The following is a 20,098-nucleotide window of genomic DNA, read 5'->3' as shown; positions in this document are numbered from 1 at the left end:
GGCATAATGTACAGACAGAGGTATGGTAGGATGTGAGTACATTGGAGGTAAACCTAGGCATTGAGTAATGATGAGAGAGATTGTCTCTGGAGACATTTAAACCAGGTGATGTCACCGCATATGTGGGAGGTGGAACTAAATGGTAGTTTAAGGCATATTGAGCAGGGCTAGAGGCTCTACAGTGAAATAAGACAGTAATCACTACCCAGGACCGTAATGGACAAGGCATATTGATATTAGGGAGAGGCATGCATAGCCGGGTGGTAAATAGGGGTCCAGTGAGTGGTTGGGCTGGCTGGAGACACAGCGATTCAGACAGCTAGGCAGGCCAGGGTTAGCAAGCTAGCATACCGGGGCAAGCAAGCTAGCAGAAGGGCCTTAGAGGGACATCTCGATGGAGGAAAGTTTGTTTTGACCTCCACGTGCGGTGACATCGATAGACCAGTCGTGATGGATTAGTAGGGTTCCTAAGTCCAATTGGCAAAATGGGTATAGTGGCCCAAGAAATTGGCCGATGGATCTATACAGCTAACAGTCCAATATGCTCTAGACAGCTAGCGGGCTGCGGCTATCGGATGGGCATTCAGGGGTGGTCACGATGTAGAGGCCTGGTTGCAATGGGACCAGGCTGGGAGAATCTAGAGTGTGTCAGTCAATGCCTAAGGGAATCCTGCTGGTTTGTTGACTACTGTTGTAATCAGTTGTTTGAGCTGTGCTGTCACAGGCACTAATTACTTTCTGGAATTGGCTTATTTGGACTTTCTATAATTGGGTTCAGTGATTCACATTATTTTGTTCAATTTCAGATCCAGACATAGATGAGATTGCAGCCAAAGCAGAGACCATGTTTGCTGGAAGGTAAGTAAACTGTGTGTTGTGTTTATGTATGCATGCATGTGTGTGACGAATGGGGCGCACTGGTGCATCCCATAGTTCAGAGAAGAGTGCCGTATGTATGCCTATATGTCTCTGTGTGCCATATGGATGGATGGGCACGGTTAATTGAATATCTGAACTGACGTTATTATTCGATTACTTGCGAGACTATTCATTCAAAATATATAAATAAATATAGGCCTATTTTCACAATGAAAAGGATTTGTCTGAATTAAATAAAGTTTTCATGTGACATTGCTACATACAAGTACAGAACCAGTCAAGGTTTGGACACACTTACTCATTCCAAGGTTTGTCTTTATTTGTTATATTTTCTAGATTGTAGAATAATAGTGAAGACCTCAAAACTATGAAATAACACATGACAATTGCCATTCTTAATTTAATAAAACCAGAAACTCTTGGGCCTCCCAAGTGGCGTAGCGGTCTAAGGCACTGCATCGAAGTGTTGCGGTGTCACTACAGCCTCGGGTTCGATCCCAGGCTGTGTCACAACCGGCCGTGACCGGGAGTCCCATATGGTGGACAAGCGTTGCCCGGGTTAGGGGAGGGTTTGGCCAGGGGGGCTTTACTTGGCACATCGTGCTCTAGCGACTCCTTGTGGCGGTCCGGGCACCTGCATTCTGACTTTTGTCGTCAGTTGAATGCTTGGCGGGTCATGTTTTGGAGGATGCATGCCTCTCCCGAGCACATTGGGGACTTGCAGAGTTGAGACAAGATCGTAGTCACGAAATTGGGTAGAAAAATAAATAAACTCTTGGATGTAGTTTTTACGAGGTGCGTCCCATAAAGTTATACCGGTAGCCTGCACACGTTTCACATATGTAGCTTGTTATTGTTGGGCAATCAAAGCTGCACTACGGTCAGTAGCTCTATATGTTGCCTAGCAGGTGAAGTGGGATATTTCTAATCAATGCGAAAATGAATGAAAAAATATAGCTGCGAGTCACAATTAATGGAGTTCACAGGATGAAAGGCCACAAGATCAGTTGGATAACAAATCAGTGGTTTTAAATGGACACAGTTTCAGTAACTCAGCCATGTTTTGACCAATCCCTTAGGTTTTTATCAAACTAAGTTAAGACCTACCATGGGCCGACATTCCGAACACATTTGGTGTGATTTGGTCCTATGGTTCATGAGATGATTTTAGAAGTATTTTTAGCTCATTAGCGTATGTGAAGATATGCATCTACTGGTTTAGTGTAGCCATCTTTGAATGTATCAACACTTAAAGGACAGTTTTCATAATTTTCACAATTTCACTGTATTATTCCAACCTCATAGTGTGGAAATATACACTCAGTGGCCAGTTTATTAGGTACACTCATCTAGTACCGGGTCAAACCCCCTTTGCCTTCAGAACATCCTTAATTCTTCGGGGCATGGGATTCTACAAGGTGACGGAAGTGTTCCACAGGGATGTTGGTCCATGCTGCAGATGGGTCGGCGGTACATTCTGCGAACAGCCCGTTCTATCTCATCCCATAGATGCTCTATTGGGTTTGGTCAGCAAGCATGTTCAGATACGCTATGGCGTTCAATCGCTGTACAATTGGTATATAAGGGACCTAACGTGTGTCATGAAAACATTCCCCACACCAGGACACCACCACCACCAGCAGCCTGTACCGTTGACACCAGGCAGGATGGGTCCATGGTGCTTATGCAAAATACTGACTGCCATCAGCATGATGCAACAGAAACCGGGATTTGTCGGACCTGGCAAGGTTTTTCCACTCTTCAATTGTTGATCACATGCCACTGGAGACACTTTTTCTTGTTTTTAGCTAATAGGAGTAGAAACCAGTGTGGTCAACTCCTGCAACAGCCCATCCGTGACCAGGGCCGACGAGTTGTGCTTTCTGAAATATCATTCTGCATCTGAGCTGTTTTCGCCCACAGGACTGCTGCTGACTGGATGTTTTTTGTTTGTTACACAATTCTCTGTAAAAACCCTAGACATTGTCGTGCGTGAAGCCCAGGAGGACGGCAGTTTCTGAGATACTGGATCTGGCAAGCCTGTCACTGACGATCATACCACGCTCAGTCACTTAGGTCACAAGGTTTTTCCATTCTAATGTTCAATCTAAGAGTAAGTGGATGCCTGTCTGCCTACTTTATATAGCAAGCCACTGCCATGTAGCAATTTTCATTAAAGGGGTGGTGTACCTAAATAAACTGGCCACTGATTGTGTGTATATAAAACACAGACAATTTAAGTTTTTGACTGCACTGGGCCTTTAAGCATTAGTGTTACAAAGTCAGAATAGTGATCTGTTTATAGTTTCCTTTTTTAAGATATCAATGCCAAACATTACACAGTTCATTGTGGTAATGACTCAAGTTGATAGGCCATTGTGGAGTGGATTTTCAACGGACTTATATGGACACGTAAAATATGATTTCCTGATTTAGCAAGAGCCTAGCCATCTCTTAACCAATTTGGTATTATTTGGACATATGGTTAATAAGAATATGTTTTTCAAAGGTTTTCCTAAATGTCCAAGATCTATCCTGATGGACCTTATGGGTCCTTAAGGCAACTTTGTTCACCATGTGGAAAGATGCCTACATACATTTCAAGTCCCTCGGTCAAACAGGGTTTAAGTGAGACGGTTTACAACAGCGCCACCTATAGGCCAATCAGGACTATTTTTTTTGTCTGTGACTCATAGCCTCTTATGCCAAATTAGAGAGAAAGTTAACAATCTTCCCCTGTCCAGCAGTAGCAAACGACTGTCTCTATAGATTTGTGCAGCAAACAACTGTTCTTTCAAAAAAAAGTTTGTCATGATATTATTTGAATAGGGAAAGTACTTCAAATGCCCATTTCTAGTGTGCCAGTGTTTGTCAAAACACTGTGTATGCCTCCAATGTCTCTTTCTAACCCTGCGTCTGGTGCTTCCAGTTCAGAGTGTAGTGCTGTGGAGCTGGATGACGAAGGGGGCAGGACCTTCCTGAGGGTGCTGATCCACCTCATCATGCAGGACTACCCCCCACTGGTCTCAGGCTCACTGCAGCTCATGTTCAAACACTTCAGCCAGAGAGCAGAGGTCCTACAGGCCTTCAAACAGGTAACAGCACTGTGTGTGTGTGTGTGTGTGTGTGTACACATGCGCTTGTGTCTGATCTGTGTGCGTGTGTGTGTGTTTGATCTCACTGTGTGTGTTTCTGTGGTCCCTTGCAGGTCCAGTTGCTGGTGTCGGAGCAGGATGTAGAGAACTACAAGCAGATAAAGACAGACCTGGACCAGCTAAGGCTGACAGTGGAGAAGTCTGAACTGTGGGTGGAGAAAAGTGGAGCCTACGGCAGTGAGGACATAGGAGAGAGTCAGGGCAAGGAGCAGACCATGGAGGTACATCATACTACAGTACAGTATAGTATGCCCCCTACAGGCCACAATTGCCACACATCATAGAGGGCAAATGGCTGAGCGAGGGCTGAATCCTTACTCGATATCCAAGTAATTTCTTCAAATCTAAATGTATTTTTGTGTAATGTGTGATTGACAGGAGGCTGGAATCCTGAGCCCAGTACAGGGCGGAGATGTCAAGCCACAGATAGACAGCAACAAAGCCAACAACTACAACATTGTCAAAGAGGTGGGCTGCTATTCTGTCTCCTTGAACTGTGTGTGCGTGTGGTATAGGGTTGCAAAGTTATGGGTAATTTACTTTCTCTAATTTTGGTAATGAACAGGTAATCTATTTAAAAAAATGATTTTATGTCTGTCAATATTGACCACAAGTTTCTAGTGGATATACCATATGGTTCAAGAGAAAATAGCCAAATTAATGAAATAAGCACCTACAACAAAAACATATTTAATTAACTCTGCATCTCTAACAAATATAAACTTTTTTTCACAACTGCCACCAGTTTGGTACCAAAATATTTACAATGATATGTTGACATAGCAAAATAATATATATATATATTACAGCTGCAATATGTAACTTTTTGGGTGACCTGACCAAATTCACAAAGAAATGTGAGTTATAGATATGTCATTCTCATTAAAAGCAAGTCTAAAAAGCGCCAGATCTGTTCTACTGTATGTGCACCATTTCTATGCTTCCCATTCTTAAGTTTAATTTTAGCCTCTTTTACTTTTGTACACCAGCTTCAAACAGCTGAAAATACATTTCGCAGCAGTTCAGATGGTTCAATGATTATCTAAACTCTTGTTTTGTCACACAAACTGCAATTGGGCTAACTATTTGAAGTTTAGCAACCAGGAATTGGCAGAGAGATTTCAGCATATTGCACCTTTAAACACCAATGCTATTCACAATGTTGATGGTTTATATTTAGGATAATGTTTACAGCTTTAAAAATATATATATTTAAAAATAATCTTATTGGATTATTTTATATATTTTACATGTGAGGCCACACAGGCTGCGTTTAGACAGGCAGATCCATTCTCATCTTTTTTTCACTAATTAGACTTGGAATGTTTCTGGTAATATACCCTCACTTTGCAACCCTAGTGTGGTATAAGCAGCATTATCAATTACAGTCAGTGCAGTCTTTGAAAACACACCATGACGCTGGGATTATTGATTGTCCACTAATAATTTACAGACCTTAAATCGCTGGCCAATGTAGCCATGTTTTATGTGGGCCTGACTTGTAACCTGACTTGCATTTCTTCATTTCTCCTAGGGGATAAATAAAGTTACATTTAATTTAATGTGCTCCAGTAACACAAAATTACAGCAGCTGAAAATGCAAGTGTTTTTAGACTGATTGCTATTGCTGTGTAATGCATGTATTAGTGTCTGATCTGTGTGTGTGTGGTCAGTAGATCCTGCTGCGGCTCAGTAAGCAGTGTTACCCCGGTAAAAAGAGTCGTGTGCAGCAGCAGAGGTTACTGAAGAACATGGGCGCTCACACTGTGGTGCTGGACCTGCTCCAGATACCTTATGAGAAGGTGAGCACGTCACATTTAGAGATGTTTTACTCACAAGTGGAAGTAGGTGTCAAACACACAGGAACCAGTCCATATGGGATTATATAATAAGTGCTTCAGGTGAGGCCCCTCAAAGCCTGACATAAATGTTGTCATTAGAAGACTGTATTTTGATAAAGCTTGACTAGGTAGGTCAGGGCTCTTCAACCCTGTTCCTGGAGAAGTACCATCCTGTAGGTTTTCACTCCAACCCTAATCTTGCTCACCTAAATCTAATAATTAGCTAGTTGATATGCTGAATCTGGTTAGTTACGACTGGGTTTGAAGTGAAAACCTACAGGATGGTAGCTCTCCAGGAACATGGTTGGAGAGTCCACTGCCTTGGTAGCTTTGTTTGACCATCTTTATGGATTGATTTTGTGGTGACACAGTTGTGCTGTCTGTCGGTCTGTCTGTCGGTTTGTCCCCAGAGTGATAAGAAGATGAATGAGATCATGACACTGGCCCACGTGTTCCTGCAGAACTTCTGTAAAGGGAACAGCCAGAATCAGGTTCTGCTCCACAAACACCTCAACCTGTTCCTCACACCAGGGGTATGCTCACTTATAAACACACTCACACAAGCATGCACATTTAGCTTTGAACACACCAACAGCGTCATTGCATTTTGGTCGCACACGTTTGTCCACGTTTGAACTATTATTCAACAAAATAAATGCATTTTATTACAAGATATCTATATGTCAATAAATGTGAAATCACTGTACACATCTTTCCCTCTCCAGCTCCTGGAGGCTGAGACCATGCGCCACATCTTCATGAACAACTTCTATCTGTGCAACGATATCAGTGACCGTGTGGTCCACCATTTTGTTCACTGCATCGAGACGCACGGCCGACACGTCCAGTACCTCAAGTTCCTCCAGACCATCGTCAAGGCCGACGGGAAGTATGTCAAGAAGTGCCAAGACAAGGTCATGACCGAGGTGAGAGAGGGATGATGCAATCTTTGGATGGCTGTGGAGACAACACAATAGCATGGTTTCCACTACCACTATCTTAAAATGTGACTATAAAAACAAAAGTACTGTTATTTTATAGAGTAATCTATTTTCTAGTTCCATAGCTAATCTGTCCTCGCCTGACGAATCAAACGGATTTATTCTGCTGCTCTATGTTCGCTACATACTTCAGTCAGAGACCGCCATCATTGAAGACATTTGTGGTGAGGTCAAAATGAGGGGTGTTGTACAAAAGAAAGTCCTCTGCGATTGGATCATCTTTAACCAATCAGAGTATCAAAGCCATTGTGGAGAAGAAACTAACGTCCGTGGGCGTGGTGTAGCGCTTGGCCGGAGCAAGGAGTTTGGGTAGCCATGCAAGATCTATCCATTCCCAAAATAAATAAAACGTGACTACTTTCTGAAAATACCTTGTGGAGGAATTTGCTTCCCGTTGACAGTGGTCAGAATCTTGGTTGAGGACATTACAGGAAGTCATTGCATGTTGCGTCTCAGTTTAGTTTAACAGGAAGCGTAAACCAATATCATGGTATGTCCTGCTCATCAGTATCAAACTATACTGAACAAAAATAAACGCAACATGTAAAGTGTTGGTCCCATGTTTCATGAGCTGAAATCAAAGATCTCAGAAATGTTCCCATGGTGGTGGTGGGGTTACGGTACGGGAAGACATAAGCTACGGACAGCAAACACAATTGCATTTTATCGATGGCAATTTGAATGCACAGAGATGCAGTGACAAGATCCTGAGGCCAATTGTCGTGCCATTTATCCACCGCCATCACCTCATGTTTCAGCATGATAATACACGGCCCAATGTCGCAAGGATCTGTACACAATTCATGGAAGCTGAAAATGTCCCAGTTCTTTAATGACCTGCGTACTCACTAGACATGTTATTCATTGAGCATGTCTGGGATGCTCTGGATCGATGCGTACGACAGTGTTCCAGTTCCCACCAATATCCAGCAACTTGCACAGCCATTGAAGATGAGTGGGACAACATTCCGCAGGTCACAAACAACAGCCTGATCAATTCTATGCCCAGGTAATGTCAGGCTGCATTAGGCAAATGGTGGACACCACGCCGCTAGCTTTTTTAAAGTATTTTTTTCCTTCTCAGTCAGGTGAAATCCATAGATCCGGGCCTCATTAATTTATTTCAATTGACAGATTTCCTTATATGTAACTGTAACAAAGTAAAATCTTTGAAATTGTTGAGTTTTTAATTTTTGTTCAGTGTGTATCGATATATCGAATGATCAATATTGGTGCCCCCACTAGTGATACGGTATTCCCTATCTAACCTACTCGTCTGTCTCCCTTTCTGTCCTTCCCACCCCCAGCTGGTGAACGGTGGCGAGGACGTGCTGGTGTTCTACAACGACCGCTCCTCCTTCCCGGTGCTGTTCCAGATGATGTGCTGCGAGCGGGAGCGTGGGGATGAGGGCGGAGCCCTGGCCTACCACAACACCCTGGTAGAGCTCCTCGCTGCCTGCACCGAGGGCAAAAACGTCTACACCGAGCTGAAATGTAACTCCCTGCTGCCCCTGGACGACATCGTCAAGGTGGTCACCCACGATGACTGCATCGCTGAGGTACGGGGTCATCTTGAGAGGCTGTGTGTCATTGGATGCTGAGGAGCCTTTCAGTAGACTAATGTGATTTCATATTCTTGTATTCAACTTCATCTGTACTGATCTGAGGATACAGAGTAAAGCAGGATTGTACTCCATTATAGATAATTGACATGCACCTATTTTGTTTGCATACAGAGAGTGGTCAGAGATTTGCTTACCTAGATTCATACCAATGCATACAAATTGTGATTCCAGAACAGCCATACTTGATATAGCCTAGCATTCATTCACTTCAGTGGAATCACTCACACCTGTCATTCATCTGGATGCGTGGTTTCTATTGGCCCTCCCTCCCCAGGTGAAGACGGCCTACGTGAACTTTGTGAACCACTGCTATGTGGACACGGAGGTGGAGATGAAGGAGATCTACACCAGCCACCACATCTGGAAGCTCTTTGAGAACTTTTTGGTGGACATGGCACGGGTAATGTCCTCACTAAGGTCCTCCTCAAAGGGATGTGTCTCAATAGTCCAAAACAGGTTATTTTTCCTCTGTTTCGTTGTGTCCTCTTCCTCATCTGCACTGATCTGAACACAAAAAAACAACATGGTGGGTCCCTTAAGGGAATGGGCTTTTCCCCAGTCCAGTTCATTGTAGATGAGGGAAATGAGAAGAGAAGTCCATTTGACTATTGAGATATACCCCAGGTAAGTCTCTGCCCCCTCACTCCTGAGTGACAGACATACTTTACATCCCCCTTTCCTTTTCTGTTTTTAGGTGTGCAACAGCACCACGGACCGTAACCATGCCGACATTCCCCTGGAAATGTATGTGATTGAGACAGTAATGGCCATCGTCAAGGGCTTCTTCAGCTCCCAGTTCCCTGTCAACAACTCCAACCTGCAGGTATGGCTGGAGAGAGGTTAACCTTATACATGGGCATTTAAATACCTTCCACAGGTCACTTCCAAATGTTGGAAGGACAGTGGACCAGATTTGGTTCAGGTACTTCCGGCAAGTGCTGATCCATCTTGTAGTTGGCACAACATTTTGAGTGTTATTGAAGTGTCCGTTTTATCTTCTCCTATTATCCCGCTCTCTTTCCTCTCTACTATGTCAGACTCACCAGCCCATCTTCATCAAGCTGCTCCAGTCTTCCTTCAGGATCTATAACTGCACCTGGATCAGCTCGGCCCAGAAGAACAACATTGAGGGCTGCATCAAAACACTGGCTGACGTGGGTGAGTCTCACAGTCCAATAATTGCACTTTGACAGGCCTTGACCAAGGTTGGTAAACTGGAAACGTTGGCGTTTGCTATAATGACAGGTAGTCATTGCAAGTCTTTTGAGTCTCATCCACTAAACCCTGTTATTCTGCCACCACTGTTATTCTGCCACCACTGTTATTCTGCCACCACTGTTATTCCCGCCACCACTGTTATTCCCGCCACCACTGTTATTCCCGCCACCACTGTTATTCCCGCCACCACTGTGTATTCAGACAATATTTGCAGGAAGTAGTTCTCTGTTGGTTGATTGGGTGTCATGTCAGCTTATGTTAGTATCTGTGTCTGGAAGAAATCTGGGCCAGTGTTCATAAAGTGTCTGAGTATTCAATATGCCCTGCAAGGCTAAACTGATCCTGTATCAGCACTCCTACATTGATGCTCCGTCAGTTCCTAGTTATAAAGTAGTGGTTTAGTAGTTGGACAAAAAGAGTATCGTAACGGATATGGGTAATTTTGTGGATACAATTATGATCTGAATATTTTTTGTAATTATCCGTGATTGGGAAAAAAGTTATTTTCGGGTGCTGGCAAGCAGTTTCTGTACTGTCTTTGAGTCAGTAATGTTTGTGGTCTAAATAGCTAAATATGTAAAGAGAAGGGCCGTCTGTACGTTGATCCTGCTGCTCTGATTGGATAGAGTGAAGCTGTGTTTCTCTGTCCACATCATCTGATCACTTTTCCTCACAGGTTTTCATTTAGAATGTTACTATGATAAGTCACATGGTGAGGATGTTTCCTATCAAGCTATCATTGTGCATAATATCTAACAAGTGGGGAAAGGGTAGGGAAAGAATATGAAACGCTAATGCGCATTCTGACTTAGTGACAGCAAACTTGGCTGCCCGCTGCAAGTTGGAGACACGCACACCCACTTCTCTGCTCGCTGCTCCTAATCTGCAGCTTTTTTTGCAGTGAGAACGTGGAGGGAGGTTTTTTGCCAACATCTATTTAGGCATAATAAAACACATTAGTTTTTTCCGATCACGAGTATCATCTGATCCAACTATCAACTTATGGATACAATTACGAATACGAGTATGGCCATGTTTAAAGTCTTCCTCGTCTCCTGTCCAGCCAAGGCGCGTGCCATAGCCATACCAGTGGATCTGGACAGCCAGGTGAACACTCTGTCTCTGAAGGCCCACACCAATGTGGTGCATCGTGCCGCCAAGGACTGGAGGATCTCAGCACGCACCCGGCCCCGAAAGGAGACCCTAGGAGGGCCCGACTACAAGAGCATCATTGAGAAGCTGCAGGTGATACACACACACACACATACACACACTATACTGCAGAGAGCATTATACTGCAGAGAGCATTATACTGTGTTGTGTCCAGGGTGTGGTGGCGTGTCTAGAGGAGCAGTTCAGTCCTAAGGTGCAGGCCGAGTTCTCTGTGTTGGTGGATGTACTACACAGCCCTGAGCTGTTGTTCCCAGAGGCTGCCAGGCTGCGCTGTGAGAGTGGAGCCTTCATGTCCAAGTGAGTGTTGCAGAGGGCAGATGCAGTCACAGACACTGATCACAGATAAACTATCTATGGGCTGCATTTACAGAGCATTTAGACCAGTGCAAAGTTAGCATTTGACCTACCATTGTTGTGGTTTGTGATTTACTTTAGACTATCTAACTGTGACTTCTCCTAAATGTTTCTGAAAAGATATGTTCTAATTTATTATTGTGTTATTCATAGGTCACATGTCTTTTGGTGTGTTTAGATGACTTGAAGCCATGATACTCATCTTCCACCTGTACCCTTCCCCTTGTCATTCAGACTGATCAAACACACCAAGAAGCTGATGGACAAAGAGGAAAAACTGTGTATTAAGATCCTGCAGACACTTAGAGAAATGCTGGATAAGAAGGAGGCCTTCGATGAGCCTGTGAGTACTGATCCAGACATGGTGAGACAAGAGTTTGTTTATATACAAGGTATTTTTGGTATAGGGATGTGCAGAACATCAATATGATACTGTATCAATACCCAAGGCTACGATACAAAAGAATGTTTACTGTTGGTTGTCATCAACCACACTAGCATGCCCCATTCAAAGAATGTAGAACTAAGAACCGATATAGCCATTGGTTCATCCTGTGCGTTCTGCATTAGCATCGAATAGCCCCCTCAATATTCAACTTTTCAGGGAAGTCAGGAACCAATATACTCAGTCAGTTAGGAAAGCTAAGGCTAGCTTCTTCAAACAGAAATTTGCATCCTGTAGCACTAATTCCAAAATGTTTTGGGACACGGAGAATAAGAGCACCCAGCTGCCCACTGCACTGAGGATAGGAAACACTGTCACCACCGATAAATCCCTTATAATTGATCATTTCAAAAAGCATTTGTCTACGACTGGCCATGCTTTCCACCTGGCCACCCCTACCCCAGCCAACATCTCAGCACTCCTCTCTTTCAAATCGTCTGAGATCCCCAAAGATTGGAAAGCTGCCGCGGTCATCCCCCTCTTCAAAGTGGGAGACACTCTAGACCCAAACTGTTATAGACCTATATCCATCCTGCCCTGCCTTTCTAAAATCTTCAAACGTCAAGTTAACTAACAGATCACCCACCATTTCGAATCCCACCGTACCTTCTCCACTATACAATCTGGTTTCCGAGCTGGTCATGGGTGCCTGGTTCACCAACTACTTCTGATAGAGTTCAGTGTTTCAAATCTGAGGGCCGGTTGTCCGGACCCTCCCGCCCGACTAGCATCACTACTCTGGACAGTTCTGACTTAGAATATGTAGACAACTACAAATACCTTGGTGACTGGTTAGACTGTTAACTCTCCTTCCAGACTCACACTAAGCATCTCCCATCCAAAATTAAATATACAATCGGCTTACTATTTCGTAACAAAGCCTCCTTCACTCATGCTGCCAAAGATACCCTCGTAAAAGACTATCCTACTGATCCTTGACTTCAGCGAAGTAATTTACAAAATAGCCTCCAACACTCTACTCAACAAACTGGATGCAGTCTATTACAGTGCCATCCATTTTGTAACCAAAGCCCCATATACTACCCACCACTGCGACCTGTATGTTCTCATTGGCTGGCCCTCGCTACATATTCGTCGCCAAACCCACTGGCTCCAGGTCATCTATAGGTCTATTCTAGGTAATGCCCCGCCTTATCTCAGCTCACTGGTCACCATAGCAACACCCACCCTTAGCACGCGCTCCAGCAGGTATATTTCTCTGGTCACCCCCAAAGCCAACACTTACTTTGGTCGCCTTTCCTTCCAGTTCTCTGCTGCCAATGACTGGAACGAATTGCAAAAATCACTGAAGCTGGAGTCTTATTATCTCCCCCACTAACTTTAAACCTCAGCCGTCAGAGCAGCTTACTGATCACTGTACCTGTACACAGCCAATCTGTAAATAATACACCCAACTACCTCACCCCCATATTATTACTGACCCTCTTGCTCTTTTGCACCCCAGTATCTCTACCTGCACATCATCTGCACATCCATCACTCCAGTGTTAATGCTAAATTGTAAATAATTCGCCTCTATGGCCTATTTATTGCCTACCTCCCTCTTCTACATTTGCACACACTGTACATAGATTTAGTTTCTATTGTGTTATTGACTGTACCTTTGTTTATGTGTAACTCTGTGTTTGATTTTGTCGCACTGCTTGCTTTGCTTTATCTTGGCCAGGTCACAGTTGTAAATGAGAACTTGTTCTCAACTAGCGTACCTGGTTAAATAAAGGTTAAATAAAAAAATACAATTTGGCTTCAGTTACAGGTGAAGGCAAATTGAAGTGAGGCTGAACTCACTTAATTCGTCTTTTTTTCTGCCTCATTAAAGAAATGCTAGAAGCCGTGACTGAGGCAAACGAGAGTTGTCTTGGTTCGTTCAATGGGCGTGTTATGTTCGCTATAGCCTACCATTTTGTGTTCCTCTTCACTCACCGTAGTTGAAATATCCCAAATAGCCACCGTACTTTGGCTTAAGGAATGACCCTTGTGATTGTGATGCTAACTAGGGCTGTGACGGCTTTGAATGAAGGTTGTTTGTCAGTCAAATGACCACGATCAACATTATAATAATTTGAATAACACACTGTCTCAGTATGTCCTATTTTTGGGTGCATGTATCTAATGATACTAATTTGCTACAAAACCTTGCTGAAACAAGGAGCAACAAAGTTTCATCACTTTGTAAAGAGTCCATGTTACCACGGAAAGGGACTGAACTGCATGTCGGCTACAGCTGTCTTCAGTTAGCTGCTTCTTCCATTCTGAATTACATCAACATCTGCATCAACAATGTCACCACCCATAAACTAATAAATACCTTCCCAAACCAGAAGCCTTGGATGAACAGAGAGGTCCGACTTCTACTAAAGGCACGCAACGCTGCTTTCAGTTCCGGCGATGGGGAAGCCTACAGCTCATCCAGGGCCAACCTGAAAAAGAACATCAAGATGGCTAAACATGACCACGAACTGTGGATTGAGGAGCACTTCAACAACAACTCTGACCCTCGACGCATGTGGCAGGGCATCAAAGCCATCACAGACTACCGGCCAAAAAACCTACCCCCACAGCCAGTGACGTCTCCACTGCTGACAAGTTAAACAGGTTCTATGCTCACTTCGACAGGGACAACAAAGATCCAGCCATTAAAGCTGAGCTCCCCCCAGACGACCTCCACTTCAGACTATCCACTGCAGATGTGTTGTCTGCACTGAGCAGGGTGAATGCACGCAAGGATGCTGGTCCTGATGGCGTCCCCGGTCGTGTGCTCAGTGCATGTACTGGGCAGCTGGACAAGGTCTTCAATGCCATTTTCAACCTGTCACTGGCCCAGGCTGTTGTCCCTACAAGCTTTAAGACCTCAACCATTGTGCCAGTGCCGAACCTGAATGACCTCCGACCTGTTGCACTCACCCCCATGATCATGAAGTGCTTCGAAAGACTGGTTTTGGCCTACCTTAAGTCCTGCCTCCCTCCAACACTGGATCCCCACCAGTTTGCCTACCGACCGAACAGGTCAACAGAGGACGCCATCTCCACAGCTTTACACTCTGCCTTGACCCATCTGGACAAAACCAACACCTATGTGAGAATGCTGTTCATAGACTTTAGCTCCGCATTCAATACGGTCATTCCTTCTAGGCTGGTCACCAAACTCCATGACCTAGGGATCAGCCCCTCTCTCTGTAACTGGACTTTGGACTTCCTAACCAACAGACCCCAGTCTGTCAGGTTAGACAACTTCACCTACTCAACCCTGAACCTGAACACTGGTGTGCCACAGGGCCGCGTGCTGAGCCCCCTCCTGTACTCCCTCTTCACCTACGACTGCGTTCCTGTACACGGTTCCAACACCGTCGTCAAGTTCGCAGGCGACACCACAGTGGTAGGCATGATCAGTGACAATGAAGAGTCAGCCTACAGGTAGGAGGTCAAGCACATGGCTGCATGGTGCGCTGACAACAACCTGGCCCTCAATGCAAAGAAAACCAAGGAGCTCATTGTGGATTACAGGAAGTCTAAAAGCTGCAGCCATGCCCCAGTTCTCATTGATGGCACTGAGGTGGAGCGTGTGCCCAGCTTCAAATTCCTGGGTGTCTACATCACCGAGGACCTCTCCTGGACCCTCACCACCTCAACCTTGGTCAAAAAGGTGCCACAGCGCCTGTACTTTTTGAGGAGGCTGAAGAAGGCCCACTTGTCTCCCAAGATCCTGGTGAACTTTTACCGCTGCACGGTCGAGAGCATTCTGACTAACTGCGCCACAGTGTGGTTTGCGGATGCTCCATGGCTGATCGGAAAAGCCCTGCAACGGGTGGTGAAAACTGCCCAGCACATCACTGGTTCCCAGCTCCCTGCCACCACAGACCTCCAGTGCAAGCGGTGTCTACGTAGGGTGCGGTATCATCAGGGACCTTTCACAACCATGCCACAAACTGTTTGCCCTCCTACCATCAGGCAGGCGGTACAGGTCTCTACGTTCCTGCACTAGCAGGCTCAAGAACAGTTTATTTCCAGCTACTGTAACCCTGCTGAACTCTGACACTCTGGCACTAGCCATATCCACCCGCCCACTGCTTAGTACTGCCTCTCAGGGACCTTAATGCATTACTCCCTTTGCACTCTTCACGGTACTACTGGACTCTGATATTGCTTTGCAAAGTCTGATTAAGGATATTATTCAGTTGTACATGCCTACCTCGATAACCTCATTGCTGCTATCCCTGCATTTCAGTTGCATGCCTCCTTGCACTTTCAATTTGCATTCATTGCACATTTAGACTTGCCATTTGTACTTGCCCTTTGCCTTCATTGCACATTTATACATCCCACTTAATAACATACATTGTACTTAATTGTTTCACTTGTACATTTTTTGCACTCTTTTATTTGCCCTTCTGGTCAGATGCTAACTGCATTTTGTTGTACTGTACTTGTTCAATGACAAAAAAGTTGGTGTGTGTCCGTCCATCCATCCATCATCTAGCTATATATAGTACCAGTCAAAAGTTTGGACACCTACTCATTCAAGGGTTTTTCAAGGGTACAATTTTTTTATATTGTAGAAAGGGGTGGCTACTTTGAAGAATATAAAATATACATTGCTCCAAAAGATAAAGGGAACACTAAAATAACACATCCTAGATCTGAATGAATGAAATATCCTTATTAAATACTTTTTTCTTTACATAGTTGAATGTGCAGACAACAAAATCACACAAAAATTATCAATGGAAATCAAATTTATCAACCCATGGAGGTCTGGATTTGGAAAACCACACTACAGGCTGATCCAACTTTGATGTAATGCCCTTAAAAGAAGTCAAAATGAGGCTCAGTAGTGTGTGTGGCCTCAACGTGCCTGTATGACCTCCCTACAACGCCTGGGCATGCTCCTGATGAGGTGGCAGATGGTCTCCTGAGGGATCTCCTCCCAGACCTGGACTAAAGCATCCGCCAACTCCTGGACAGTCTGTGGTGCAACGTGGCACCGCCAGCATTCAAAAGTGACCAAAACATCAGCTAGGAAGCATAGGAACTGAGAAGTGGTCTGTGGTCACCACCTGCAGAACCACTCCTTCATTGGGGGTGTCTTGCCTATAATTTCCACCTGTTGTCTATTCCATTTGCACAACAGCATGTGAAATTTATTGTCAATCAGTGTTGCTTCCTAAGTGGACAGTTTGATTTTACAGAAGTGTGATTGACTTGGAGTTACATTGTGTTGCTTAAGTGTTCCCTTTATTTTTTTTGAGCAGTGTATTTTGATTTGTTTAACTTTTTTGTTGTTGTTGGTTACGACTTGAGTCAATATGTTATTTCATAGTTTTGATGTCTTCTATTATTTTACAATGTAGAAAATACAAAAGAATAAAGAAAACCCCTTGAATTAGTAGGTGACTCAACTTTTGACTGGTACTCTATATAACATTTTAAAAATGTAACTCAAATATCCAAGGATTTAGGTACATAGTTAATTTCCTAAATCTCACAAATCTAAATTTTGGAAGATACTGCCATTCTTATGACCAAAGTTCTCCTACGGTAAAACAATGAATAGCCCAGGCATTTATTGCTTAACTCAACAGGTGCTTATTAGAGACAGGCTTATATTTAAACCAGGTGTCTATTTCATTCATGCAAACAGCTTTATCTCATTTGCATAGTTAATTGTTTAATTCCAGCATTCACTTACCGTATTTTAATACATTTCTTCATATCCTGTGCAAATGTTATCATTTACACACTGTCACATTTATTTTTTCTTAGAATGCCTCTTTGTTTTAGTTTCTTTGACAATAATTATTTTTCTTTTTGACTGTCCATTTTCAACTATTCTTTGCCACTAGAGGGTGATCTGTCAATTTTCTGGGGGTCTGTACTCCTGAAGTTGCTGACTGTTTTTGTGCTTGCCAGTTAGCTAGCAAATTTCAGCTGTTAACAGCCAATGGCTAGCAGTTTCTTACTGGCTGTTAAAAATGGATGACTGCCATCATTTTTTCAAGTCCATTACTGAATTATTTAATGTAACAAATCAAACATTAAACCTCGTAAACAATTCATTTAGACCTTTATTTGAAACAGGCGTTTATTTGCTGAAATGTGTCATTTCCCTCGGCTATTAAAAGGGACAGACGGCTATTTGAGGCTCAGCATTCCATTTTGCTGAAGTATTTGCAATTTATAGTCAATTTTGGCACTAAAATTGATGTTTAAGACTACTATTGATGCCACAGAGGCTAATTAACCAGAACATTTGTTTTTTTAAATTCCTCTTTAAGATGAAGCATGCTTGGTTGGTTCATATTGCACTGCCATGATGGAGCGGGTGGGCTGCACTCCGATCAGGTCTTGCAGTAGCCCACAGTACTCTAGCCTCCGTCTCTGTCTTTCTCGGTGTGTGTGTGTGGGTCCTGAGCCCAGACTTCTCATCGGTATTCTGTGGGCCTCTCCATGCTGTTATATAAGGCAGGCACTCGAGGACAAGCTCATACTGTGAGGGAGAAAGTGATGGATTAAGGGAGGGAGGGAGGGAGGAGGGCTGGAGGTGGGAAAACTCTGAACAAACAAATCAATACTGCAGTGAGTGGGGGTGCAGGAGTGCTCCTCTCTCTCTCTCGCTCTCTCCAACATGGGCCTGTGAAGTAGGGAGAGGGTGTTGGGAGAAAGTTATTCCTGGGTTGGTGGTCACCTCTGGAGGGTAAAGTGAAGCCTGTCTGCTGCTAGTTGTAGTAGAGGATGATCAGGAGATGAGACATAGTTTACACACAGTAAAAGTAGTGCTGTCTTGATACGCCATTGCCTTTTGGAGAATAGCACTGGTAATTGTATTGAGATCATGTCATGTTGCTAAATGTTATTCATACTCAAATACACAGGTGACTAAGCCAGAGCTTGTACTCTGATATATCATTCACAGAGTAAATGATGCAGTCAAAAGCACTGACATTTACAAGTGAAAAAACATATTGGTATGTTTAACAAGACTAAGACTGTCTGTGTGTGTGTGTGTTCCGAGTGTTTATTTGTGGCATTGTGTGTGTGTGTGTGTGATAGTTAGTTTTATTTCTTATTTTTTTCATATTTTTTTAAACTGCATTGTTGGTTGGGGCTCGTACGTAAGCATTTCACTGTAAGGTCTACTACACCTGTTGTACCCGGCGCATGTGACTCATAACATTGGATTTTAATATCCCCGTTGCCCTGAGTGTGGCGCTGCTGTCTCACTCCACAGGAGCGTGCAAGGGAAGGAGAAAGAGAAAAGCGACAGCAGAGGTTGGTGGATCCCTGGGGCGCAGTGAGTGGGAGGAGGAGAGGGAGCACTCGAGTGAGTGGAAGAGAGGGAGGGAGAAAGAGAGCAAGGAAGGTAGCATGTGAAGAGCCATGTGAGCGGAGGGAAAAAAGCGGGCCGCGGCTGCGGGGCGAGGGATTGGAGGAGAGCGGCGTCTGCTCAGTCCATGAGGAGACTGGGCAGGGGGTGCACTTACGTAACCGCCTGCAGTGTCTGAGCCAGCGTCACGCGGACCATCACGTTCCCTCCTCTTTTTCTCTCTCACTAGAGCGAGTGTGAGCCTCTTTCTCATTCCCTCTCTCTTTCTATCGCTCTGCCTGTCTGCCTCGATTCTCTCTCTCTCTCCTCTCTCTCTCTGTCGCTCTCTCACACTCTGGGTCGTGGCAGGGGCAGACAGTGAACTGACTGACTGGATCTGCAGTAGGCTGAGAAGGATTTCTTGTTTGGCCCTCTAGAGTGTAGTGTAATGTGTTTGGGTTAGGAATAAGGACAGTGTTCATGTTTAGAGCTCTACCTGTTCCATGTGTCTGGTCTGAGGAAGGCACCGCATGGGGCAGGTATGAGTTTGGGATGAGCTTTGTGTACAGGGATGAGTAGTCGCGATGACAATGCTCTGTAGTTAAACCAATGCATTTATAAATCATTTAGAGCCCGTCAATCAATTTTGTTTTGTAGGCAGGTGAAACTGACAATTGGAATTTAGAAGATTTGTGTACTGCAATGCAGGAACATAACTATATGATAGTACCAGTGTCTTTATGAAAATCTCACTAGGTTTTCTTTGGATATAGTTTGAAAAGGAACAGTATCTAATCAGGGAAAACACCTGTCTGCTGTGCAATCTGGTCATTGGCAATAAACGTGAGAAGACAGCTTTTAGGTTATCTCAACCAGGACACGTAAGGAGTAAATTATTTCATTTTGCCCTGTGTGTCTGTGTGCATTTACACGTGTGCCCTGTGTATGCGTAAACATGGCTCCCGTTTTTGTTAACAAAGGAACGTCACACTCTTTTTCTGTCTCTCTCTCTCTCTCTCTCTCTCTCTCTCTCTCTCTCTCTCTCTCTGTATCACCTTCTCTCTCTCTCTCTCTGTATCACCTTCTC

At 44.1% G+C, this 20,098-nt stretch overlaps 1 protein-coding gene across 2 annotated transcripts in view; it reads left to right on the top strand.

The window, feature by feature from the left end:
* The window catches only part of LOC109866991 (inositol 1,4,5-trisphosphate receptor type 2), a 151,913-nt gene that overhangs the window by 41,079 nt on the left and 90,736 nt on the right, over positions 1–20,098 (top strand). For both annotated transcript variants that reach the window (XM_031801972.1, XM_031801973.1), the window contains exons 24-37: positions 807–858; positions 3,809–3,974; positions 4,088–4,255; positions 4,413–4,502; positions 5,711–5,836; positions 6,286–6,408; positions 6,601–6,801; positions 8,184–8,435; positions 8,776–8,901; positions 9,196–9,324; positions 9,539–9,659; positions 10,783–10,964; positions 11,047–11,189; positions 11,481–11,610. In XM_031801972.1, coding sequence (XP_031657832.1) covers positions 807–858; positions 3,809–3,974; positions 4,088–4,255; positions 4,413–4,502; positions 5,711–5,836; positions 6,286–6,408; positions 6,601–6,801; positions 8,184–8,435; positions 8,776–8,901; positions 9,196–9,324; positions 9,539–9,659; positions 10,783–10,964; positions 11,047–11,189; positions 11,481–11,610 — 2,009 coding nt within the window. The remainder of the gene's footprint in view (positions 1–806; positions 859–3,808; positions 3,975–4,087; positions 4,256–4,412; positions 4,503–5,710; positions 5,837–6,285; positions 6,409–6,600; positions 6,802–8,183; positions 8,436–8,775; positions 8,902–9,195; positions 9,325–9,538; positions 9,660–10,782; positions 10,965–11,046; positions 11,190–11,480; positions 11,611–20,098) is intronic.

Source organism: Oncorhynchus kisutch, linkage group LG22 (genome assembly GCF_002021735.2).
Source record: "Oncorhynchus kisutch isolate 150728-3 linkage group LG22, Okis_V2, whole genome shotgun sequence".
Taxonomy (NCBI): Eukaryota; Metazoa; Chordata; class Actinopteri; order Salmoniformes; family Salmonidae; genus Oncorhynchus; species Oncorhynchus kisutch.
This window is presented reverse-complemented; position numbering and strand designations above follow the sequence as displayed.